This window comes from Phascolarctos cinereus, unplaced genomic scaffold (genome assembly GCF_003287225.1).
Source record: "Phascolarctos cinereus isolate Bilbo 61053 unplaced genomic scaffold, phaCin_HiC Scaffold_2;HRSCAF=192, whole genome shotgun sequence".
NCBI lineage: Eukaryota > Metazoa > Chordata > Mammalia > Diprotodontia > Phascolarctidae > Phascolarctos > Phascolarctos cinereus.
Genome location: NW_027555625.1, coordinates 20,714,766 through 20,741,787, shown reverse-complemented (window position 1 = coordinate 20,741,787; position 27,022 = coordinate 20,714,766). Strand labels below are relative to the sequence as shown.

The 27,022-nt window shown below is 47.1% G+C and overlaps 1 protein-coding gene across 5 annotated transcripts in view; it reads right to left on the bottom strand.

Annotated features, from left to right (window-relative positions):
* Positions 1-26,800, bottom strand: part of ENTPD4 (ectonucleoside triphosphate diphosphohydrolase 4) — a 31,836-nt gene extending 5,036 nt beyond the window's left edge. For 2 of the 5 annotated variants that reach the window (XR_002327277.2, XM_021001026.2), the window contains exons 1-12: positions 26,710-26,800; positions 19,863-19,964; positions 16,117-16,314; positions 15,392-15,597; positions 10,027-10,177; positions 8,986-9,089; positions 6,817-6,876; positions 6,308-6,462; positions 4,948-5,114; positions 2,780-3,104; positions 2,353-2,438; positions 1,750-1,911 (exon numbers count right to left, since the gene is read on the bottom strand). Coding sequence is in view for 4 of the 5 variants with exons in the window: in XM_021001026.2 (XP_020856685.1) it covers positions 1,750-1,911; positions 2,353-2,438; positions 2,780-3,104; positions 4,948-5,114; positions 6,308-6,462; positions 6,817-6,876; positions 8,986-9,089; positions 10,027-10,177; positions 15,392-15,597; positions 16,117-16,314; positions 19,863-19,870 (1,622 nt within the window). In the remaining variant the exon portion in view is untranslated. Of the gene's footprint in view, positions 1-1,749; positions 1,912-2,352; positions 2,439-2,779; positions 3,105-4,947; positions 5,115-6,307; positions 6,463-6,816; positions 6,877-8,985; positions 9,090-10,026; positions 10,178-15,391; positions 15,598-16,116; positions 16,315-19,862; positions 19,965-23,248; positions 23,351-23,482; positions 23,668-26,709 lie in introns of all 5 variants that reach the window. The other 3 variants (XM_078149240.1, XM_021001028.2, XM_078149241.1) reach the window with 3 other exon arrangements.
* Between the last annotated feature and the right edge of the window lie 222 nt (positions 26,801-27,022).

The window sequence follows — 27,022 nt, the reverse complement described above, 5'->3', positions numbered from 1 at the left end:
ATTGCTGTATCAAAGACTGACCCAGCCAAGAGATGTAGTTTCAAGGCACCAGCAAGGTGAAAGATGAGCGGAATACAATGAGGTTAGAACATGGAGGCCATGGGGGCAGAGTAGGGAAGCCCAAAACCTGGGCCCCCAGGGAATCAGCTGTAGGCCCTCAAGACAGAGCTATGGGGAGGAGCTGGGGGAAGAGCAGCCTATTTTCTAGGCCCTGGTTCGTGGAATGAAGGTGGCAGCCTCTGCATGAACCCCAGACTCCTATCTGTCACCCTGAGGGCTGGAGAAGGTGATCAGGAAGGCCACAAAGGGCAGTCCCTCCCACTCACCTCTATACTCAAGGAACTAGTAAGTATCAAGCACTTTTGTCAAAAGACCAAGAACGGGAATAAGGGAATAGAAATCTCTTGATATAAAGTGAGCATTAAACACAGAAGGGTTTCTGGACTTTGGGAATCATTCGTGGAAAACAGTGTGGGGCGGTGGGAATGAGGAAGCCCTGTGCCCCAGCCCCACCTGCTGTCTGCTCTGGCTAGGGAGCTTCTCCCCTGGGGCTGGCCCTGTCCCTCTCCGCCATGCTTCTTTGGGATTCCACTGCAAAGGTCAAGTCTAAGGTCACACAACCTTTGTGGTGATGCTGCATCAGTGTCAGCCACATGACAGCCCTTCAGATACTTGAAGGCAGCTTCTGTCCCTCAAGTCTTCTCCTCAGTCTCCCTCCTTCTGATCCTCGTCTCGTCCCCATCCTGGCTGCCCTCCTCTCGACACTCTCTAGTTTACCCACGTCCTCGCCCTGACTCCATCTCTTCCAGGAGGCTGCCCCCGCCAACCATCCCTCACCTCCTCTCTCTGATGTTGGCACCAGACATGTTTACACTGTCTTCCCCCAGATGGTAAGCTCTTTGAGGGCAGGGACAGATTTCACATCTGTCTCTACCTTCCCAGCACACTATGTGATACACAGCAGATGCTTACTAATGGCTGGTCGACTGTCAGGGATGGCATCTGAACCTGGGTCATTCCCGACTCCTAGGTCTTCTGCACTACGCCAGGCTCTAATTAGCAGAAGCTGTCACCAGCTCTCATTTGCGTCAGTGGGAGTGAGCCCTGGGACTACAGGAATAAGTGGTCAGGTGGGGCTGCCCATTGCTCTCCCTGGGACCACACAGAACAAGGGGGGACAGATGTAGGTTGGTCTATTTACTCAGGGCAGTCAGGGAACCTCTGATGTGACAGGAAGCAGAGGTGAATGGTGAAGAAGGGAGGCAGAGAACCCAGGTAAAGTTGGTAGGGGGGGAGAATGGAGCTGCAGTTGGGCTCCTGAGTCTCCCCAGGGTAGGGCAATCTTGGAGGCCTGAGCTGTCCTGGGGCCCAGAACAGTTCCCCAGACTAATGAAGCCTAGAGCTGCCCAGCTGATTGGTCAGACTGAGCTCACTCACCTCCCATCCCAAGGGAAAGGGGGCTTGTTGGCAGATGTATAGACACCTTAGCAAGAGACTGTGGATAGCTAGCAGAGAGCTGAGAGTGAGCGTGGAAAGCAACATGACAGGTGCGAGGTAGCTGGCAGGAGGGGAAGAAGTCCACTGCTCAAGCCTGCCCAGGGCCAGCCACTTACAGACGCATCATAGGCCACCCTGCGAACCTGTGATCTCCAGATGCTGCAAGAACACTTCCCAAGAAACAGTTTTTTCTTTGTGTTCTCAACCTAACGGCAGAGAAGCAGTCTTCCCACATCTCAATTACGTGCCTACCTCAAAGGTAAAAACCGGGTTCTGTAGAGGATTGCTCCCAGCGTCCACTGCACTTCCTTGTCGTAAACCTGCAAGGCCGTCTTTAAATTGCTATAGTTAACTGGAAATGAGAAGCCTCTGTGAAACACCTCATACATCCAGGCGGATTTAAAGCACTGATACCTGCGAGTCAAAAGAAGAAACAAGATTACGTTGGATTGGTTTATCAGAGACAGGAAGCAAACTGCGAGGAGCCAGGTTAGCACTCTGCCAGGCAGCCAGGCAGGCTCAGAAACCCAAAGGCCTCGTCAGCTCTGTTAAACGATGAAATCCAAAGCTCTCTGGACTGTTTATCTGTACGACAGAGATGTTCTCACTCAGTGTGGTTCAACAAGCCACCCCCCAGATCAGCTCCTGCCTGTGTCCCGATGGAGGCCGTCCACACACACATCCCTGGTAAGGAAGCACTGAGCTCCTGCACAATGTCTCCAATGAGCAGGCCTCACTCCCGACCCAGCCAGGCCCCTCTCATTCCAAGCAATCCTTCCTGATGTGGAGGGGGGACTGAATTTATCCCCAACATGAAAATGCTCTGCCTATTTAAACCTGGGCTTCTCTACTCACTTCAGCCTATGGAGGTCAGCATGAGACGCATAAAGTCCCTGGTCAAAGCGTTCCCGCAAGATGGACCACTTTGTTGCACAATAATCCTAAAGGAAATCCATTAGAAAGACTCAGCTGACATTTGCCCCCAAAACCTACACCATACACCCAAAGCCTGCCTACGAGCCCTCTCTTCAACGAACTCTTGGAACCTGGCTAAGGAGTGTACTGTATAGTATAAAACCAGCCTCTCTGAACTGGGTTTTGGCTCCCTCAGAAGGCCCCAGAAGCATCCCAGGCTAAAATGAAGCATACTCTTTCTTGCTTCCCGCTAGGTCCTCCCCCGAGCTTCACAGCCCCCTCCCCACAGACCTGCCCCAGCAGCAGCAGCCCATGCTGGCTGGCTGGCTCTCAGAATACAAGGAACAGGCCCTTCTAAATCCATTACCTTGGCAGCTTTACTAAACTTAGCAGCATTGTAATCTCCCCCCATTCTTAACACATCCTCAGTGCAATAGTAGAATTCTGAAAAGCCATAGAATTCGCTGTTGTCAAAGTGAATCGGAGGCTGATAGACCCCGCTGAGGGAGGTCTGGGTCTCATTTGTTTTGTTCATGAAAGGCTGCAGAGTCTTCCGGCATAGGGTGAAGTCTCCAGTGCCCCGGAGGTACATGGTCTGCCCATTCTGCTGAATTTCATCGTGAATGTCTAAGGGTAGGCAAGGGTCCAGATACGGAGTGTCAGAAGTTAGACCCGTCTGCTTACTCAGGAGCCTGTAAAAAAGAAACATCAACGATGAAATCTGCACAATTACAGAAAAGAGTTAAAATTCACATTACACAGTGCTCTAAGTCTGACAACAAGTTTTCCTGGAAATGACTGGAATCAATGAACGAAAATGCATTTATTAAGCATTTCCTATGTGCCAGGCACTGTGTGAGCATTGTTATCTCCACATATGCAGATGCATGTCTGACAAAACAGCTAGTGAAGGAAAGGGCTGGCGTCAATCCAGAACTTCAGGCTCAGTGTTTCACTACCCCACACACCGGTGACATTTGGTCCATAACTAGTAATCAAATCTCTGGGCAACTTCAGAGCTGAGCCGCTAACACCAGTAAATCTGGCTCTTCTTACATCTGCTCCTTGTCCCTTCTGGCCACTTATAAACGCAGAGGAAATTGTTAAGAAGCGTTCACAAATGTCAATCTGAATATTTCACATTACCCTTGGGGGAGGATTTATGGGAGGCCCTGCATAAGAATCACAGTGTGGATGGGTTGCTGCCAGCAATGCTGGAAGGCATTGCCACTTCAAGAAGATCCCCTATCCGTCCAAGTAACAAAGTACAACATTCAGCCCCAAACCAAACCAAACCACTATACACCACATATAACTTCAGCTGCCCTACATCTAAATTAAAGAGTACCACTGGCCCATTCACCAAACACACCAAATCACCTTTCGGGACCTTCAAACAAGCCAAGTTTGCCAATTCTTCTGAGTCCTCTGGATCTCTCTGCCCTTTGTTGGAATGTATCCTTCTCCACAGCTCTGAGGTATCTCACCTAAGCCTACTGGTAATTACAGACTCGTGCTGACTTAGACTGACTTTCTGCAACATCTTTACTACATTGGTAATTAACAGCAGTCAAGCTCCATAACCAACAGATAACACCAGCGGGCTGAAAAGGCCACGGGACGCTCTCCTGTGCGCTTCCGATCACACGGTGCGCCTGCCCTCAGGGACTTTAATCATCAATGGGACTGATGCACAGAAATGCAATCTGAGAATGTACCGGGAGGACGCGCATGCTGATCTCCTTTGGCTTTGGAAGGGCACAGGAGAGGATCTTAACCAACTGAACACCCACAATTTCCTGTGTCAACTAAGAGAATCCCTTGGAGCTGACATCAACAGCTGCCCCTGAGGGCTGGGGGACATGGGTGGGGGAGGGAGACGGAGAGCAGAGCACACAGACAAGCAGCAGATCAACAACTGCAGGGAATCTGACCACGGCCTGCCTGGTGACCACATGCTGGCCTCCAAACACAGCCCCAGACATATGCCGGAGGTGGAGGCTCCACAGAAATAAAACTACAGTTCTGACACATACCCACACCCCCTCACACACAGTCACACTCTCTCTCTCACTCCCTCACGCATACACACACACACTCATACATACATTCTCACTCTCACATAAACATACATTCTCACACACATTCTCATACACACACACACACACACACCCATACATTCTCACACTCACACACTCATACATTCTCACTCTCACATAAACATACATTCTCACACACACATTCTCATACACACACACACACACACACATTCTCATACACACACACCCCCATACATTCTCACACTCACACATACATATACACACACATTCTCATACACACACACACGCACACACATTCACACACACTCACATACACATACATTCTCACACACTCTCTCACACACACATACCACTCCCCCCACCCCCTTATATCCATTGTGTTAATTGAGCCTTCCTCTTTTGTCTGGCTATTTTTTCACGACCAAAGAGCCAGGTTCCTGGGTCTGAAGCCAGTGCTAGGCACAGAGTCTCATACCTGTTCTTTAGCATGGTGTTGGCAAATATGCTGTCTTCATACCTCTGCCGGGCTGCATTGCCACCAAAGCCAAGGAAGGTGGCTACGTATACTCTGTATACATGCTCAGTTCGATGAACATCACAGCCCAGGTTAAATTCAGCAAGCAAATTTTTGGCTACTTCTTCCTGGAAGCACAAGGATAAAAAAAATCTTACCACCAAGCATAACAAACCAAGACAAAGCATCTAATGTTTAGTTTGTTTTTTATTCTTTGCTCTGAAGGAAATATCCCTTTAGAACAAAAGGCCCTCAGACTGTCTTCCCTCCCCAGGGTGATGCTTCAGGCTTCATGGTTCACAGAGCTACCGTCTAGCATCAAATGCAGGAAGCAGTGCCTCAGGAGCCCTGGCCAGCTGCTACCATGGGAACCATGGGCTGAGAGAGAGGGAGATGTGTGTGTGTGTGTGTGTGTGTGTGTACATATATCTAGATATACATATATGTGCATGTGTACACACACACACACACACACACACACAGGTTTATAGTCTCAAAACAGATAACTCCTGGCGAGGGATGGGGAAGGGCCACCTTGTGACACCTAGATTTCTCTGGCGCCTTTCACTCAAGAAGCTCAAAGCATTTTACGGGTTCTGTTCTAAGAAAAGATAACCTAAGCTCTCCTCATTAATAGTCAGAGAAATCTAGCCGTCAAGCTGTGTAGCAATGCAGCTACAGATCTGAACACAAAGACAGGTTTCCTCATTTCTGGCCAGTGCGCTCTCCAAGACCCTGCCATTTTGCTGCCTAATGGGAAAACAGCAAGCAGGGACCAAGAGAGCTCCAAAGGATGTAAACAGAGTGGAAAGATGTCATAAACCACAAATTAAGACTTTCTCAGGCCCTGATGTAAACCCTAAGACTTTTCTGAGAAAGCAAGAAGTTGTCTAAGGCACAACCAATACAAGTCTTTCCCATTCATATTATTGGATTAAATTTATCATGACTTGTTTTATGATGGCATTTGGAAAAAAAAAAAGCTTTATAGTACCTGTTGAAAAAAATATAACTGAAGACAAAAAAACCCCCCAAAACACCAAGAGCCCCAAAACCCAAACCAAGTATTCCTTGACATCTCTAAGTAAAGGGCTAATCAAGGTTAGCAAAACAAACCAGCTGACTTCAATGACCAAACCCAGACAGCTGAGCTGAGATGAGCCTCGTTCGCCTCCCGGCTCCTTTCTCCTGGGTTTGGCGAGGTAGCACCCCAATAGGCACAGTAATGATGCTTTAAGACTCAGAAAACAAAACAAAAATGGATGGAGACATGTTAAATGAAAATCAAACCAAACAGAAAGAAATCTGTACAGATAATAACCTGCTGTGAGGAGGCAAAGCTTACACTTTTGGGGACTTCATACGCTATCTGGGTAGACACTCCGCCCATGTCCAGAATACCCGCTGTCCTTTTGCGGACAATAGCTGCTTGGCTCTCGCCCCCAGGAACGTTCACTTCCACCACTGCCTCATCATCTGGAAAACAGGCAGGAGACCTTCCTTGGGACAAACTATCCCTTGGACCTGGGGTCTTGTCAAGAGACTCATTTTGTAGTCGTGATTAATTTAAAGTGGATATAGTCAAATTGGCCTACCGATAAAAGCCAAACCTCCTCCATAATTCGGTCTAATTTAGTTAGTTAAATAACCACGTGACTCCTATATGGAAATGTACCAAGAAGTTTATTTGTAAAAACTGGGTCAGAAGTTTAGCTAAAACAAATTCTAACTCCAAATTAAAAAAAAAACACCTTTTTTTTTATTAAATAGAAATCATTATAATTTCCCAACCAACAGACCTGATTTAATCATTTTAGCTCTCACACTCACCATCTTCAATGTGCTCAAATCGCCCGAGGACAAAGTTAATGCCAATCCAAGCATAGACACCTAGGGGCATAAACAAATGCCAAAGTTTTAGAAATGTGTGCCTGGCGAAGTTCTGTCTGTAGGACAGGCATTGCATCCTACCTTAATCTGCACAAACACACTGCCTAGAAGCACTTTCAGGAAGACCACAGAAAACTGGTTTTGTTCTTGAATCAAACTGTGATCGAGTCCCCTGGCGGGTGCCGTGGACAGCACAAGAGAAGCTCCTCCCTCCGGCCCTCGTTCACGGCAGCCTTGCAGCACAAGGGACCAGGACGATCCGGGCTCAACGCCCGCCTTGAACACTTACTAGCAATGTGATCACGGGCAAATCTCCTGAGCTCTTCGAGCCTACAAGTCCTCGCCTATAAAAAGGGGGCATGATACTGGAAGGCCCCAACCTCACAGGGCTGCTCAAACAAGGTAATGTATTTTGCAAGCTTTAAAGCATTATGTGAATGTCAGTCATCTCATGGCGGAGGAGCTAGCAAATGAAAAATAAAACAGTATGTGGGACGACACTAAAGACAACCCAAAACAATTCCCTGTGGCAATGCGGGGGGGGGGGGGCCTGGCATCAAACACCCAAGAAGCCCTCCTTCCACAATGCTCCTGCCTAGTCTGTCTGGAGCAACGGGGTAAGCTTAATCAGACCCACTGTCCTGATGGTTACCATTCCCTCGGGACTTGAAGGCAATGGGCGAGCAGCAGGCCCTCTAAAGCTCAGAGACAGGTCATCACTCATCACTGGGGGCCAGCCTCTCTGGGGTCAGGGGCCTTCTGTACTCAGCAGAAGCTGATCCTCTGCTGATGGTCAGGCCTAGGCAGGCCTGTTGCTGTCTGTCACTGGGCCTGACCTCCAAGCCCTTCTAACCACTCAGAAACTGGTCCAGCCTGGCAAATTCAGGGTCCCCTCCATACCACGATGAAGCACTGGTGTAACAGCACATTAAGAGAACTAAGGAATACTTACAATTAAGTTTTTAAAAAATCTTAACAGGCTCCTATTTTTATCACATTTTTCCCTTCAAGCAACATTACTTCCTTCATATACAAATTCAGAAAAAAATTTGTTCTTTATGATCAAAATTATATTTTCTTTCAAAAGTAACACACGTGGAGAAAGGGAGAGAGAAATGGAAGATGTGGAGGGAGGGAGGCACCGGTCAGAGTGTTGGTAAGAGAAGAAGTAAAGAAAAAGAGGGTCACTGAAGCATTTTTAAAAAGTACTGAAGGGAACAGCACAAGTTCAAAAGGAAACACCAACAAATGAGACAGCTTTGAAAGTTACACGGCAAAGCTCCACGTTCTCTTGAAGCAAAAGGTGCACTACAGAGCTGTGCGGTTTTACGCATCATTCTCTAGTTCTGTTCTGACTTTCTACATGGCAATGTTCTGTGTCTCTGGTGTTTGTTTAATTCAGGATACAAAGAGAGACGCGACTTTGTGAACCTTTGGTTCTAAAAGGGAGCAGACAGAAGGGAAAACACGGTAATTATGAGCCTCAGTGTCAATGTGGAAGCACTCTGAGGGGTTAAAAGAACAAATTACACTTGTGGCCATAAACAGTCTATGACACAGGCACAGACTGACCCTTCAGCCACCCATCGGCCAAACTCTCTGGCTTCTGCTAAGAAGTCTACACAATACACTACCACTTTGTATGAAAAGTGTTTGCGGTTCCATTTCATCCTAACATGTAATTTTTCCTAGTTCTCTCAAAATGGCTGTTACTGTTCCAATGACTCCGCTTCTCCCTTGGAGCTCAGAGAACCTTCCAGAAGCTACCAGGGAGGCTCCAGAGAGGAGGCCTGTGGGAACTGTCTGTCATAAGTCTGGACAGCTATAGCTCATTCCTCTGTTCAAATCGACCTGAAACAGATTTCCCAAGTGGCTCCTGTGGAGAAACAAAGTAAGTGTTTCCCAGGGCTGAGTGCCTGGGTAACACGATGGTTCATCTGGCTAGAGCGAAAGTGTCTGTTGGGAAGTAGGCAGCGGTTTCCCCAATATTAAGATGGGGATGGTCACATTCGGGGGCTACCACGAAGAGTAAGTGTGCTGAGTGCAGAGCTGCCCAAACCTCATGCTGCTGATGACACAAAGCGATCATGAGGCTGATCGAAAACTGACCTTCTTGTTTCCCTGAAATAACCTCGGCATGCGAGTCAGAGAACAGAAAGTCAAAGTGTGCTGGGACGTCTGTCAGAAGATCTTCCAATATGGCTTTTTGCTGACTGAAAAGAGAAGCCGGATAATGCCGTAAGAGGAAACACACGTTCAGGGCACATCCCACCCAAGACCCCCACAGCATCTCAGAGAGGCCCACGAGGCCAGCCCCTGCCTTCATCCGAGGCCCCTGAGTCAGCAAAGGTCCACTGCCCACCCTGAAGGGCAGCTCCCCTCACACAAGGTTGCCTTAACTCTGATGATGCTGCTCTGCGATTTTTACCCACCACTCCTAGGCCTGTCCTGGGGCCAAACAACACATCTAGACCCCTTCCGTGAGATCATCCTTCAAATACTAGAAGACTGCTAACGTTTCCCCTCAAGAAAGTTATCAAAACAACCCTCAAGTCTTTGCCAGCATGAACACCTTCAGCCCCTTCAATGTCGTGGTTATTCTCCATCTCAAACTAAAATTCAGGACCCGAAACTAAACAGAATAATCTAGATCAAAGGTTCTAAAAGTGAATACTGATAGCTAAAAACAATCCAATTTAATGCTCTTTAAGATAAGAATTTTTAGGTTGACTTGGTGGTACCATAGTGACAGACAGAGGTATAGTATCAAAATTTCCCAGAGCTAAAGCAGGCAAAAGGTGAATTTTTAATTTCTTTTCCCACAAACTAAAATAAAAGACTCTCCCTCCCCGCCCTTTATCTAACATCTGTCCCTCTGAGACTGAGGGCCACTGAGAATGCAAGCATTTCCCATGAACTTATTATTATTATTATTATTATTTTTTTGGTGAGGCAATTGGGGTTATGTGACTTGCCCAGGGTCACACAGCTAGTGAGTGTTATGTGTCTGAGGCCAGATCTGAACTCAGGCCCTCCTGACTCCAGGGCTGGTACTCTATCCACTGCACCACCTAGCTGCCTCTTCCCATGAACCTATAAACAACATTTTTACTCCCCTCTCCTTCCCCCAACACACACACCGACAGTTACCTTTCTGGAAGGATTCTCATCCCGGCTGTACAGAGGATATAGAGAGGGGTCTCTTTATGTTTTGCCCGTGGCACATGCTCTGCAGCAAAACTCAGAAGTGGAGAAATATAATCACTGACTTTTTCTGGAGAGGCAGCAAACTCGGATATGCCTGGAGAAACAGAGAACCTCAGTGAGCAGCAGAAGTTCCAGCTGAGAGGGTCAGACAGGCTCATCTTGCCAACATTCTGGCTGCAAAAAGCCATTTCTTTACAGGCATCACTTAGAATCCCAGAGCAGGTAGCCAGGTGGTACTGTAGTGCACAGAGCACCAGGCCTGAAGTCAGGAAGACGCCTCTTTCTGAGCTCAGATCTGGCCTCAGACACTTACTAGCCAAGTGACCCCGGGCAAATCACTTCATCCTGTTTGCCTCAGTTTCCTTATCTGTAAAATGAGCCAGAGAAGAAAATGGCAAACCACTCCAGTATCTCTGCCAAGAAAACTCCACATGGGGTTATGAACAGTCAGACACAACTGAAAACAACCAAACACCACCACCAACATCACAGTGTCAAAACCAGAAATGACGTCCAAAATAGTTTTGTCCAAAACCCTTATTGTACAAATGAGAAAACAGGCCTCGTGTGACTTGCCCATGGTCACAGCCAGTTGAACCGAACAGGGAATACAACTACAGCCTTGCCTGCAGGCCACTGAGGTATCTACTAGGTCACACCCCCTCCAAGTGTGGCAGCTGCTGTCGGAGAGCCAATGACACCAGAGAGGTGCTAGGATGCTCTGGTCCGGAGGCTTGGGCTCCAGGGACTCTAGGAAAATATCCCTAACAGTTTGAGCTACACCAAAGAGGAATGAGCTGCACGTGGCTTCCCCCTCACTTAAAGACTTCACGCCAAGGCTGGACGGTCCATTTTGGCGAGCATCTTGTAGAATGGATTCAAGAGACAGGGCGGGCCAAAGGGCATGTGAGATCCTTTCTAACCGAGATTCAGAACCGTAAGAACCTTATGGACTCAGGCAAACAACCTAAGAGAGGTTTTATAAATGTAAGAATCAGAAACAGGTTCTGCCTAGAAATTACCTAGTGCTTCTCTGGCTGCCGAGGGATAAGCTGGAACTGATGTTGGCTCTTGATTTCTTCTGTTATTAAGGGAATACGCTGCCTTTCTAAGAGAACAAAACTCCTGTTACCTCTTACTCCTCCAATCCCAGGAGACAGAATCCCAAACTCTTTACTTGGCTACTGCTTCCCATCTCTGCTAGACGTTCCCCGGGGCCCTGTCCAGACATTCCCTGTGCAGCCGTCGCTCAGCAAACCTTCCTCTTTGACATTCTGGGGACAGCACCTAATTCAGAGTCCGGGGGCAGCTGTCTGCTGGATACCACTCATTGGGTATACTACAATGAGGATTCCTTTCCTGTCTGGATTGGGCTGGATGGCCACTGGGGGCCCTTCCAAACCTCCAATTCTATGGATCTATGAAGCTTGGATCATCACAGCAGTCTCCCAATTGGCCTGCCGGTTTCCACTCTCTCTCCCTTTCCAATCTATTTTCCACAGCTGCCAAAGTGATATTCCTAAGGCAAATATCTGACCAGGTCACTTCCCCTCCCCCCTCAACTCCAGTGGCTTCCCTACTGCTTCTAGGATCAAGTACAAACTTCTCCATTCCACGCTTAGAGCCCTTCATCACACAGCTCCAGCTTGGTCTCCTGCCCCTCCCCCAATCCACAGTAACTTTACTGTGACAGAAAGCAGAGCAAGGCCGCTCTGTTCACAAGGTTCTCTTTTGTTAAGAGTGGATTCTGCAGTCAGCCCGCAGCAGAGAGAAGCTCCGAATCTTCACCTCTTAGGACGACCTCATGCAGACACTCATGTGCTGAAGCAGGCCACTGCCCAGTCACACCAAGGCCATTTGTCTGGGCAGAGGCAGAAAGGAGGACAATTAAAAAGTGACAATCATGCCTATGTACAAGCAGTTGTTTTACACGGTGACTTCCCTCCTCCTCAGTGGGAACAAGGGTGCTGAGCAGCTAGCCCGGGACTTCTGAATCCCTGACAACAGGTTCTGGTGCTTACTTCTGGTAGTGACTGCACTGGCTGGTCAGGAGGATAGGAGAGAACTAGAAAAAATTTCCAAAAACAAGAAATCACCCATTGGGTATCTGCTCCCTGTGGAGGCACACATCAAGTGACACACGAATTTGAGGCCCAGAAGTCTGCTGCCTGAGTGAGCCCAGGACAGAACGTCAAGGCCTTCCTCCTCACCAGGGATGTGGCTGCTGAGCGTCGGAATGAGGCAGAGCTGAGCCTTGTTCTGTCCCTTTGCACTGGAGCCTCGGATGGAGCCACAGCCGGCAAAATTCAGAGGAAGTGAGGAGCCCTCCCTCCTCACCCTGAGTCTCTCTCAGACTCTGAAGGGGTACGGGGAGCGAGGCGTGGGACCATGGGGACCTGGCTGTAGCGGGGTATGGTTGAAACTATAAGTACAGTCTAAATACTTTGCCCTCCTCTATCCTTTGTGGAAAAAAATGAATGGAGAACATGTTCACGTGTTCAATGACGTTCTCAGATGTCAAAGCATCCGCACCCTGATGTAAAGAGTTTGAAGATTAATTCAAGACAGGATGTGAAACCAGGGCAGATCAGGATCCCTGGGCCAAAGGAGGAAAACAGCCATAAAAGGGGAAAAGGAGGAGAAATATGTCAGAGTTAGTCAAGAGGGACCTTTTCTTCTGTTTTTTCTTAAAGCCAAGAAGAGGGAAAGGCTTTAGTCTCCTGTTGCATCAGAGCAGGATCTGTGATTTCCACAAAAGGAAGTTTGCAATACATGTTCCATCAGTAACAGGAAGCAACTTAGAGGCAGGCTGTTAATACCTTGGAATCACTGCACGGGCTTTCTCCAGAAGCCCTGAGCGTCACATGGGGAAAAAACTATTTGTGGCCTTGACTGAAGCACTTGCACATGATAATGTAATGCCAGGGGGCTAAAAGTGAGTGTGTGTGTGTGGGGAATCTGGTTTCCAACCCACTTTCAGCCTCATCACACACCACTGGCCTTCACACACAACACGCCGTCTCCTCAGAAGAGGCCCTGGCTTCCGCCTTTCCGGAGACAAGCCGTGCTGCAAGGCCTCTGCCATAGAGTGCCCCTGTATTTTTTTGTATCTAGTTACGTATGAAGGTTTGTCTTCCCAATAGACTGTATGCTCCCTGAGGCAGGCACTGTTTCATTTCTGTCTCTGTACCCCCAGGGCCTAGTATACAGTAGGTGCTTTAATAAATGCTGGAAGTTACAAAATGATTTTTATATGTAAATGCTGGCGCAGCTAGGTGGCACAGTGGATAGAGTCAGGAGGACCTCAGGCACTTAACCCTTACTGGTCTTGTGATCCTGGGCAAGTCACTTAACACCGATTGTCTCACAGGAAAAAAAAAAAAAGGAAATGTTGACTGTGCAGCCTCTCTTCACACACCTCTGATAGAGGGGCATAACTGAATGCCCTTCTATGTAGTTGAGAGGATGCAAAGCAGGCCTCCGACCCAGAACACCTGGGTTCAAGTTCTGCTCTCCTGGTCAGGGGACCAGCAGCAAGCCCTTCAGCTGCTCCATGGAGGCCTGCATTGCTACAATTTTCTTTTCTTTTTTCTTTTTTTTCCTTTTTGGTGAGGCAACCCTGATTGCCTTAAGTGACTTGTCCAGGGTCACACAGCTGGTAAGTGTCATATATCTGAGACTGGATATGAACCTAGGTCCTCCTGACTGCAGGTCTATCCACAGCACCAACTGGCTGCTCCCAGAATTTTCTTAAAAAGAAGTTCCCTATGGTAACGAAATCACAGGACCAATACCCATCTTATTACGTAATCAACATTCAGGAAATTTGGGGGATTTGGGCTTATAAACTTGCTTGGATGGTTGTAAGTGAAGACCGTTTAAATGATGTAGGATAAAAATATAAAACTGCTTTCCACTTTAAAGAACCAGTCTATCAAAATACAATAAACAATGACATTACACAGTGGATGAAGCACATTTTAATTCTTACATATCATCTAACTTGGACAAGATCAATTTTTCTGCAAGACAGAAATATGCACATCAGCTCTCCTAAGCTCTCAGGTCAGTCATATCATATGGTTCATAACAGATCTGATCACAAAGACATTCATCATCACCCATCTCTTACACCCCCCAAAAAAAACAAATGTTTCCTAGGATCAGACCCCATTTTTAAAGCATTTGAAATTTCCATTTGTTATTAACAATGGGGACAGATAACCAAACAGCAAAATACTCTGATAATTTATCAACCAACAGATGTAGACTGGACATGACTATGTAGCAGGCATCATGCTAAAAAGTGTGGGAGAAAACAAACCAAAGGCATGCCAGAGGCCTCATTTTCTGTTGATTAATAATTTAGAAGGGAGTGAGTGAGACAGACACATGAGAGGATGGCTCAGAAACATAAGAGAGGGTGGGACAGGCAGGTGCCCCATGAGAGGTCCAACAGGCCTAAAGAGGTTAGCGCTGCTGCTGCTAGCATTACTTTGGCATGTCAGGGACTGCAGAGCTCGATGGCAGGAAGGGCCTCCTTGTCAAAGAGGAGAGCTAAAGCTGGTCCTGGCAGACGGCTTTGGCATCACCCAGAGAGAAGCAGCAAGGGGAAATGCAGGCCTGGGCAGAACATGTTCAGAGGATAGACAGCCGACTAGCCTGCCCGAAACACAAGGTTTATGTAGAGGAGGAGGAGGAGGAGAAGGAGGAGCTAAGCTTGGAAAGCTAGGCCAGAGAGAAATGGTATAAGGACTTGAATGTCAGGTCAGGGACCTTACTTTCTATGGCAGAATCCCCAAAGGTTTTGGGAAGGGCCTCTATTTTTCATTTTCCTAAAGTCTTGAAACTGAGGGAACATGGTAGGGTAGGAAGAAGAGAAGGGGAGACACACTAGTGAAGACTCCGAGGGGACTAACGAGGGAGCCAAAGGTCACGTGCAGAGAAAAAGAGGGACATAGGCCCTTCTCCCCTGGGACTCCTGGCAAACTATGAGACAGGGAATATATTGAACAGAAAGGCGTGGGAGGAGCAAACGGCTCAGAGCACTACGAGGTGAAGTTTTGTGCTCTACTGGAAAACTCTGAACTACCTGCTCTGCTCACTGAGAAATAAAAGGTCTGTAGGAAAACAGTGCTTGAGGAAGATGAGTGTCCCATCAGTGCGCACGAGCACCTGTACGGGGGGAGAACGAATGAGCCTGGCGAGGAGGTCACAAGAGCACAGACCGGAGGCGTGAGCGCCTGAATCGAGATGGAAAAGCCAAGGCGTTACAAAAGAACCGACATAACACTCACCACCCACATACCTGGCTTTATTTTCATGACCACTGGCTTCCGGGTTTTGTCCCTCATTTGTCTGATATCCAACAGATCATGAGGATTGCCATTGTGGCGGGGCCAGCAATAGACAAAAATCCGAGATCCACTGCTCCCGCAGTCCACCACGATGCCATAATTGATGTGGGGGTTGTTGGTGTCAGTAGCTTCAACGTCTGTCACTCGGGCCAGATACCTAGCAGGAGAAAATCAATGGGCACTTTGGATCTTAAAAAGTACACCTTAAATCCAGTAAGGAATATTCTATCAATAGCAGTCATTATGCCCGATGAACTTTTACGCTGTGCAATAATATCACTATGACATTTTATACTACTTGTCAAATAATTCAAGTTGACAGAAAAGAAAACAAGGAATGGTGATGATCCTCTAAACCAGACGTGTCGCTCCTAACAAAACTGGCCTTAACCACTTGAAGTTCAAAAAGACAAAAGTTCTTGCTTTTAAAGCTAGTAAAATATCAACTTTAATTAAAAAAACAGCATGGCCACAGATGAAGTCTGGTTTAAATGATCTCTCCAAGAGATCTCTTTGGCATGACCTGTGCCTGCAGACAATATAACATGTTTGGGATCATCACCCTTTCCTGGGCCAAGTTGGCTTATTAAGGAGTCCAAGGCACATCTTATACTGAACCCAAACCCCGTTTTAGCCATGAAGTAAGATCCTTCCAGCCCATTGTGAAGGTTCTCACCTGTGAAACTTCTTATCCCGGGATAAGCGCCCATACTTATGTCGGATTATGATGACAGAGAAATACAACAAGGAAACGGCGGCAGCCAGGATGCCAACGACCACAATCTGGCGTAGGTTGGTGTTCAGAATTCTAGGGCACCCCACTGGGGAGATGCTAAAATGCCAGGATGCGGGAAACAGGCAGGAGACGCTGATCCTGAAATTCAGAGGGCATACAGGTCAAAGCAGACTCTCTTAGCACCCAAAGGGACCCAGTGAGGCCAGTCATTCCCATAGTTCTTTCTGAGCTGCTTCCATTTCCTAACCATGTGTTTGTGCAATAACATTTTCATCGTGTTAGTTTTGTTCAATATGATATCCTTGGTATTAAAGCCATTCCACTAGAGCACTGTCACATTTTCAAAATGTTTTAGGATATTCTAAATTTGAAAAAACACTGACAAACAAACATTCCCACATAAGAAGAAATGAAAAGGGACAGTCTCTGAAATTGCTCATCTGTGTTACATACAGCCTGAATTTAAAAAAAATGTAATAAATTCACCACATTAGTTTCAAAGGTGTCCTGCTTTCTATGTTTCTCTCAGACATTCGTTCTGTGTTCTTCTGGGCCTTTAATAAAATACTCCAAATGACATTCCTATTTCTCGTCTTCTTTTGTCGCATCATTCTTCCTAACCACCCTCTCTGCCTCAATCTCACCCCCACCTTCCCCAAAGAATCCAAATAAAAACAAAACCTCTCCCTTGTAACAAATAAACACAGTGCCCTCTCTGCCAGGAGGTGGGGGGAGGCTTCACCCTCGGCCCTCTGCAGTCACGGTCACTCAGAGCTTTCAAAGTTCTTTCTCCCGTATGATATTGTAGTCACCATATAAATTGTTCTCTTGCTTCAGCTCTCTTGCTCTGCAATGGCTTACACAAATCTTCCCAAGTTTCTCTGAATCCATACCATGTTATTTCTTATAGCATAATAATGCTTCATCACATTCAGATACCATAATTTCTGAAATCATCCCTCAATTGATGTCACTCCCTTAGTTCACAACTCTTTGTGACAATAAAAAATGACCCCATCAATAGTATTGTATATACGGGTTCATATTTGTTTTTTTTAAACATTCACTAAGACACCCTCATACTGAAACATTTTTGTCCCATCTTTATGTGAGGATATGGAGGCAAAGAAACAAGTATAATTACTCATGGCCATACCATGAATCAACAGATGGAATAAAAATTCTAAACTCTTATCTAGCTCTGGAGATAACAATGACTTTGGCACGGATGTTATTTTTAATATAAAAATAATACCGACTCCTGTATTTCCTCTGTAAACACTATTTTCTGGTATCTCACAGACATGAAAACTTTCATGTTAAATGAACAGTTCTCCACCTGGGCTGAAGATTTCTGGAAGCCCAGAAATCCACAGCCTCATCAAGGAGAGGTATTTGAATCTTTAGCTCCATCAACCTATGCAGCATGACTCAATGCAGAATTAAAATATGTATTACGATATAATGTATATAGGAAGGAAGCAAGCATTTATTAAGTGCCTACTACATGCCAGGCTATGCTAAGTGCCTAACAAATATGATCTCTTTTGATCTTCACAACCTTGGGAGGTAGGTGCTGTTATTGTCCCCATTTTACAGTTGAGGAAACTGAGGCAGAAGGAGGTGAGGTGACTTGCTCTCCCAGTTGACACACAGGTAGTAACTGTCTGAGGTCAAATTTGAATTCTGGTCTCCCTGACTTCAGGCCCAGCGCTCTACCCACCAGGCTACCTTCCCACCTCTACATAGAGGGGTTGTGATGAACGCTACCACATAGGTGATGTTGTGATCATGTAAAAGCATCATGGAATTTGGCAGTGTGATGCGTTCAGGCTCCCTAGCCCAACTCCCCTTCTCCCCAATGAGTCTCAGCTCCCAGAGCAAGGCTGTACCTCCCCCTAAGAGTTCTAGGGGCACTCCTGGGGACCTGGGGGTCTTTCGCTAAAACGACCAGTTCTACCTTCATCAGTGTTTCTCCCCAATATTATCCCTTGAGAATCGATTCAGTCAGCCAGCCACAAATACCTTTTAGAGAGGAATGTTTCCTAAGGGGGTACAGTGAGAACACGTGACAAAAATATTGCCCCAATATCTGTGACACACTCTCCTCCCATAAAGACACACAAAGGCCCAGGGAAAGTGGGCTCAAGCTGAGAGAGAGAATGGGGAGGATGGGAGCTGACTGAGCAAATCAATCACCTCAGCCTTAAGCAGCATTTCTGGCAATAGGTATTTTCCTAAATAAACTCATATCACCAGTGTAACTATTATCAACCAGAATTTTAGCACCTGCAAGTGAGTTTTTTGTTTTGTGTCTGTATCCTCAACACCAAGCATAGGGCTTTGCACGTGGTGGATTCTGAATAAATGCTTTTTGGACTTGAGGAAAAGAGGAAGGGAGAAGTACTGTGGACTAAGCCTGAAGTTGGCTTAATCCAGCAGGCTCAAGGTTTTAATTTCTTTTATTTAAAATACAATAGGCACTTGTGAACCGTAAAAGAACACTTAAAACTGCTTTAACAACTGAAATTTAACAACATAGGATATAAGAATGAAAAGGGTGTAAAAAAAACTTGTCCAAAATTCACCTGCTCATCATTTCTTATAGTACAATAGTATTCCATTACATTCATACACTTAACCAGTCACATATGAATGTAATGGAATACTACTGTTCCATAAGAAATGATGAGCAGGCAGATTTCAGAAAAATCTGGAAAGACTTACAAGAACTGATGCTGAGTGAAGTGAGCAGAACCAGGAGAACATGGTACACAACAACAGCAACGTTGTGGGATGACTGACTTGGATAGACTTGGCTCTTCTCAGCAATGCAAGGCTCTAAGACAATTCCAAAAGACTCGCGATGGAAAATGCCATCCACACCCAGAGAAAGAACTATGGAGTCTGAATGCAGACGGAAGCTGACTATTTTTTCTTTCTCGTGGTTCTTCCCTTTTGTTCTGATTCTTCTTTCACAAGATGACTGATGTGGAAATATGTTTAACGTGATTGTACATGTATAATCTACATAAGATTGCTTGCCATCTTGGGAAGGGGAGGGGAGAGAGGGAGAAAAAAATTTGGAACTCAAATCTTATAAAAGTGAATGTTGAAAACTATCTTTACATGTCATTGGAAAAAAATAAAATACTATAAAGTGGGGAAAAAAATAAAAATGAAAGGAAATAAAGTAAATAAATAATCCTTCCTAGTCAAAAAAATATTTCCGACAACTTTCCAACCCCTAGGCCAATCCTTTTATAATTCAGAGCACCAGGAGCAGCTGAGCCATTGGGCAGGGCAGGATAGGCAGTGGATAAAAGAGCTTTAACAACCCACCAAAGGGTCCACTACAAGAAAGGTTTTGACACTAAGAATGAGAAATCCTCTTCTTTATTTCTATTCTCTTTCTTTAGGGGCCTCTCCTCTTGTCCATCCTTCAGACAGCTGCAGATGGCTACTACCCGGCCATTCCCTGACGGCTACAGCAGGCCCCTTTCTCATCACTCTGGTTTGTCACAGCCTTTTGTGACATTAGCCCCACTGGGCTTGGAAAAGCCCCCTAAGGATGGTACTACTGCCATGCAATTGCACTCCTCATGTCTAGCTGACGTAACTCACGCGACAAACTTGTGACCCATTCCAGTGGAGAATGACACCAAGCCCCGGTGTCAGGCACTTACCTCCCCATGCTGAGGCGATCAGCAGGAGTAATCAAACCAAGGGGCTTGGTCTCACTGTTACAAAATCAGCTGGGTCCCCACAGAGCCAAAGCCTTCCGGTTCCTGGAGACGAGACAGGTGACACAGTCAGAGCCCCTTTCCACACCCCTGATTACCTATTTGCCACAATTCATGATAAGGTGTCTGGAGCAGCCCACTGCTGACTGGGTCACAGCCCCAGGCAGAGGCGCAGCCCGCAGAGATGTGCAGGGAAAGGATAGAACCTTCCAGGACCTAGTTTGCTGTGTCCTAACCCAAAGAATTTTGAACAACAGGTAATCGGAAGGTGATTCAAAGGGGCACAAAGTGCTGGGCCTGGGCTCAGGAAGACTTGAGATAGCCACTCAGATACTTGGTGGCTGTGTGGCCCTGGGCAAATCCCTTAGCCACTGACTGCCTCAGTTTCCTCATCTGTAAAATGGGGGATATATAATAGCACCTACGTCCCAGGGTGGTTGTGAGAATCAAATGAGATAATAATTGTAAAGCACTTAGCACAGTGCCCGGCACATAAGAAGTGCCGTGCAAATGTTAGTTATTCTTATTATTGTTATTGTTATTGGCAGCTGTTTAGAAAGCTAGACAAGGACATCGTTCAAAGCATCAGAATACCTTGTTACTGAAACTGAAGGGAGAGTTTAGGGAGGAAGAATATTTATCTCAAATTCAGAAAAAAAAATCAAGAGACACAAGTTGGTCTTAGGCACTCATGACAGATGAAAAAAATTCCCACCGATCAGTTAGTGCACTTACTATTAATCCACTAACCATACCGATACACCATGAAACCTAATACGCAGGATCCAGTGGTCGGCTCTCAACTCAAGGAAAACTGTGCTGATTGTGCTGCTACTTAACTTAACCTAAGTGTGTTTCCAACAATAGCCATATCTGACTGACTGCTGCCAGCGCCGGCCACTGGTGCCCAATGCACCTTGCAGGTACAGCAGAGGAAGGCTATCTGTAAAAGCACAGAAAGAGATAACCAGTCCTAACACAGTATCTGGCATTCCTAAGTCAGTAGATCATGATTATTATACCGTGTTATATCATACTGTGCATTAGTACTGTGCTAACCACGAAACACCCCACTTGGGAGCACAGTGAAAGTCACAGTCAAACTGCTCCCCAAGAAAGCAAAGCCCATTTCTGATGTCTGTATCCTCAGCACCAGACGAGAGTTAGTAAGTCACAAAAGAAAATGTGACAGATCCATGCTCAGGGTGACAATCTACGTGTCAGGCAAGGCTGACATTTAAGAAATCAAATCACAAGCAATGATAAGCACATGCTAAGTGCCAGGCACTGTGCTAGTTGCTGGGGATGCTTAATCAAAAACAATGAAACAATCTGCTCTCAACCATAGAACAGCATGGACAGAGAAAAGCAGATGCAAGATCAATAGATCCAGAATGCACCTGGTAACTGGAGGGAGGTGTAAGCAGCTGTGGGGATCTGGAAAGGCTTCAAGGAGAAGGTAGGTCTTGGGCTGAGTCCTGAAGAGTGACTCTGTGAGGTGGAGGGAAGGAAGGAGTGCATTCCAGGTAGGGTGGGGACCAGGACAAGGGCATGGAGACAAGAGCTGGAGTGCTTTGGAGGAGTAGCTGAGAGAAGGACGGAGCTCCATGTATAATGAGAAGAAAAGCTAGGGTGAGACCAGACTGTGATGAGGTGGAAAAGCCAAACAGAAGGGTTTGTTCGTTTACATGTTAACCTGGAGGCAATGGGGACCCGGGGGAGCTTTCTGAGTAGACAGAGACTGCCCAGGTGTAGCAACAAAACCCCCAGTGCCATCACTTTGTGAGTCAGACCACTAAGGAGAAGGCGTCCATCTCCCCTACCTGTCTGACCTCCAAGACAGAGTGGCAGTACATGACTAAGCCTATAGCCAAATCTTGCATCTCCTGTTTGTCTTGGGAAAACTGGCCCCCTTCACTGTGCCACTTCAAACTCAGGATACCCAGACTCAACTCTTCTCGGTCCCTCCACCACACTTGCAGAAGGCAGCACCATTCTCTACTAGAGCACAGTTCTATCTCTACAGCCCCCACAGAGGTGCAGGCCATTGTTTTCACTAAGAGTCTCCTAGGTGCTGGTCACCCTATGCCCTGTCATCGATGTGCACACCACAGCTAGGTGCATCTTCCTAGAACATTTCCATCATCACATGATTCACCAGCTCGAGAACCTGAAACGACTCCTTAATGCTTACGGGACAGAGCTAAGTTTATTCACTCGGCATCCAAAGCCTTCCCAATTGGCCTGTTTTTCTCTCTTCCTGCTACTGTCCTATGCCACAGGGAGGCCACATTCCTTACCACCTCCCATGCATGCCCTTCTCCCTTTAGTAAACACTATTCTCTTGAATCTAAAATGCCACCATTACCCTGCCTCCTCCTTCCCTTCTGCCAGCCCAATCCTACACTTCCTTCAAGGTCCAGATCAATATTTACCTCTCCCAACAAATCATTTCTGAACAATTCATCTTATAATCATCTTTAATTTCTCTGCTATTTTTGTTTAATCTGTGCTGCAAGTCCACATACATGATGTGACCTAAGAGTTGCCTTGTTACATTCTTTTACTAATTAAACAATACTGACAAGCGTCATGTCTTTTCCTAATAGTAAGTACTCACAACTATGTGGTACTTTAGGGTTTAAAGCTGTAACCTGAGGTCCAAAGAGGTTCACCCCGGCTCTTGGGCCTGGCCTCCAGTGCAGCATTTGTTATCTGTTTTACTTGTTTTGTGACTCTCACCACAGGGACCCCAGGGGTGCGTATACCTTCTAGAACAGGTGCTCCATAACTTCTTGCTGAATTAAACAACAAGCATGTGGTTTCCCATATAGTAATCTGCACATGGTTAACTACCTAAGAGGCATGTGAATACAAAATCAGGCATCTTCAGAAAATCCCATTTCATTTTATAATTCCGTCAATTTAATAATAAATGACAATGACAGAGAAAATCCAAGATAGAACAGACATGATCCTTTCAAAGTTTTTCAAGGCTGAAAAATTTTTACTTTCCTTAAATTAAGCAAAGTACATTGAAAGACGACAATGTGAGATGAAACAAGAATTGAGATTCTTAAAAAGGGAATATGTTAATAACCTCCAGATTATCTTCTAACATGGAAATTTCTTAATTACAAAACTTTTCCTTTCAAAACACTTTCACTGTACAGTATTCTGCACTCTGCAATTTCAATCAGTTCTAATATGCCAAAAAGAAACCTGTGGCCATTAAGCACAACAAAAACATTCCTTAAATCCTCAATTTCTATTATGGCTTTCATACTTTAAAAAATGATTTTTATATGAACTTGTAACAAAAATCCTACCTCCACACCTGCAAAAAATCAGGAGATGCTAGGCTAAAGTCAACAATCTTCTCAGTTGTGCTGTGAACATTTTCAACCATCACTTCCTCCTCTGGGCTCTCCCTGTGCCAGACATGCCAACGTGTAAGAGAAAGGGAAGATCCAGGCAGTGGTGACATCATCTGGCTGCCCAGGGTAGAAAGCCAGCAGCCAAGGGAGGCAAGAGCTGGTAGTATGGACAAAGATTTGTCCTACCAGGGGCAGCGTGGGTCTGGTGAGCCAGCCAGGGTTGTGTCCGGCTTTGTGGCAGTGCAGAAAGCAAGGTCATCCTGGTGTAAGGAAGAGGCTTGGACTGGAAGTCAGGAGACCAGGGTTCTGGTACCAGCTTTGTCATCAAATGTGGAAACTTTCCTCTCCCTTCTGGGTAACAGTTTTCTTAGCTGGAAAATAAGGTGGCTTGGATTATATGACCTGTAAGCTTATTCCCTTCAGATGAAGCAGCATGGAGTAATGGGAAAAGGCAAGGAGGCACATTTTTTAAGGCAGTTTGCTAAGGGCTTCAAATAAAGAGATAAACATGAAAAGGTGCCTGGGCTGGAAAAGTTACACCTCCCTGGGGACAATATAAAGCCTGTAAGTACAAATACCTCAGGAGAGGGAAGGGCACTAATAAAGAGCAGGAAAGGGCACCTGAGCTATGCTTTGAAGGCAAAGCCAGGGGCATCGAGGCAGCAGCAGGAAGAGGGCCACATTCTGCACAGGAGCACCAGCCTGTGCACAGGCCAGGAGGGAGGAGAAGGAATGCCAGGCACGCTAAGAATGCAGAGTACAAGAAACCTCTGTCCTTTCAAAATCTATTTGAAGACTGCATCTTGGACAGTGATGCAAAGCAATAAAGTCATATTATTTAATAACTGTAAAACAGGTGGGAGGGAGCCAGCCCATGCAGGTACTTAGACACCAAGCTGAGGATTTGGGATTCGAAAATAGAGGCACCCGGGAGCTAGTGAAGATTTCTGAACAGAAAGGCACAGTCAGCACTGCACTTCCAAAGCAGCAATCCAGCATCTGCCTGGTGGATGCACTATATGTAGAAGGGAGAATGGAAGTAAGGAGACCTGTTAGGAAACAATCAAAACTGTCCACCCTCACCAGAGGTGAAGGATGCCTGAATGAGGGTGGTGGCTGTGTCAATGGAAAAAAAAATGACAAATGCAGGGGACTTTGTGATCAACCCAACTTGACAACTAAATGTTGACGCAGGGGGAAGGAGCAGGAGGAGTCATGGATGACGTCAATGCCGCAAGCCTTGGAAACTGGAAAGATGATGGTGCCCTTGGCAGGACAGGGAAGTCTAGAAACGGTGAGACGTTGTAGGGAAACATGAAGTCCGTTTCCGACATTCTGAATCTGAGATACCTCTGGGGCATTTAAGCGAAGGTACTGGGCAGGCAGGTGGCACTATGAGACTAGTTCCCAAGGAGGATTAGGGCTAGGTACACAGATCTGGGAGTCATCTGCGTAAAGATGACAGCTTAACTCCTAGAAGCTGACAAGACCAAGGGCATGAGTCCAGAGAGAGAAAGCCACGCTTAACCAGTGGGAGAAGGATGACCATCAAGGAAAGGAGACCGCGGCACATTCAAACAAGAGGTGGGGGGGGACAAGACAGAGAAACATCACAGAAGCAAGAGAGAACAAAGTCACCGGGCAGAAAGAGTGGCCAACAGCGTCACACTTCAAAGGCCAAAGGGTATGAAGACTGAGCAGTCTACTGCTTTTAGCTGGTAAAATATAGCTGGTCACCTGGGAGAGCAGTTTGAGCCCCGACTCACCACAAATTTGACAGAATCACGTTAACTCTTCTGGGTCAGTTTCCTCATCTGTAAAATGAGGGGGCTGGAGCAGAATTCTAAATGTGCTACCAGCTCTTACCTTCTGTGATTCCAAATAATAGGATTTTACTTTTTTTTTTTTAGGTTATACATGTGCTATTATGTAAAACATTTCCACATCAGTCATTTCATACATGACTTGAATAAAAGAAAAATAATGAAAGAAAGTGAAAAATCGCCTGCTTCAGTCTGCATTCAGTCAATACCAGGACTTTACTTTCTATTACTTGCCAAGTCTCTGTTTATTGGAAGAATCACCAGTCTTTCAATGAAAAGATCTGAGTTGGAGGCTGAGCATTCATAGGAGCTGTGTGAACCTGAGTGTAGTCTAACCTCCCCGAGCCTCACGCCAGCCATGATTACTACTATTATTTGTTCATGTATGAAATGGGGAAAATAACACTAACACTGCTGTCTCACAGGGCTGTTGTAAGGAAAGTGCCCTGTAAACAAACGGGAGTTACTATTATTTTAGAAAAACCAAGGGAAATGGATTCCTTGAAGCTACCCTAGAGCTGGAAAACATAATAATCCCTACACTGTTATGGAGTCATCGGGGAGGAAATTCTTTTTTAAATCTTAACGTGTTAAAAACATATTACAATACCATGACGTCTCTCCATTGTATATGCATTTTTAATAACTGCTGGCTATTAAATTTCCTCTGGCAAAGAAAGTCTTTCACTAGGGAACATCCTTCTCCCTCGGCTCTTTACTTAGCAGGGGCAGCCTGTGGTGCAGTCGTCTGGAGACAGAGAGACGCATCCTCCCGAGTGGCCCCAGACACTGACTAGTTATGTGACCCTGGGCAAGTCAAGTAACCCTGTTTCCTCAGTTCCCTCATCTGCAAAACGAGCAAATGCTTGGGGAACTGAAATGTTCTCATCTGTAAAACGAGGACATTGGATTAAACGATCCCTCCAGTCTTACTGCACCGCAGGAGGACGGCGGATGGAGAACAGGCCTAGGAGTCGGGAAGCCCTGGGTTCAAGTTCTGACGGACACACACCAGTTAAGTGAGCAGGGCCCTCCTCCCTCGATATTGGCTCCGCGACTAGGAAACTGCCCGATCCCATCGGGGAGTTCCTGGGAGACCCCGGGGAAGCCATGCAACCTCGCAGGCTCTCAGCTTCCTCATCTGCAAAATGGGGGTGATGACAATACCTGCGGGACCTACCTCAACAGGGCCCCTAAGAAGGAAACACTTCCCTAACCTAAGCAGGGGGGCGGTGGCCGGCGTGCCGGATTTAGAGCCAAAGAGACCCGAGTTCAAATTCCGCTGCGGCCCGGCCAAGCGCTCCCCACGCCCCCAGGCTCAGCTTCCCGCCCTCCCCGGGTGGGACGTGCTCAGGGGGCTGGTCTCGGGCCGGTCCTGGCCGCGGGGCTGGGAGAGGGCCGGGGCCGGCCAGGCCACAAAGCCGGGGAGGGGGGGACAACCCCGACAACGACTGCAGCGCCCCGGGAAGGCGGCCTCCCGGGCGGGCCGGACCGCGCCGAGCCCCGCAGGCCCCCGGGCTCCTGACAGACCGACGGACGGACGGACGTTACTCCGCAGCCCCCTCCCGGCCCGCCCGCCCGCGGCCTCACCTGCAGGGCCGCCCCTCCTCCGCCGCCGCGGCAGGGCCCCCGGGAGCAGGGCGCAGCAGGCCGGCGCATCTCGGCCCCGGGCGGCTCCCAGGGCAGCGCCGGGACCCGCCTCCCGCCCGCGGCTGCGCTTCCGGAGCCGGCGCCTCGCTCCTCCGCTCCGCAGGAGACAGCCGCGGGCGAAGGCGGCCTCGGCTCGGCGTCGGAGCTACGTCACGGCGCAGCACGCGCGCACGCACGTAAGTAAGCGAGGGGCGGGGCCAAGGAGGTGCGCGGCCGCGGGATTGGGAGGGAACGCGGCTGTCTGGAGGCGGAG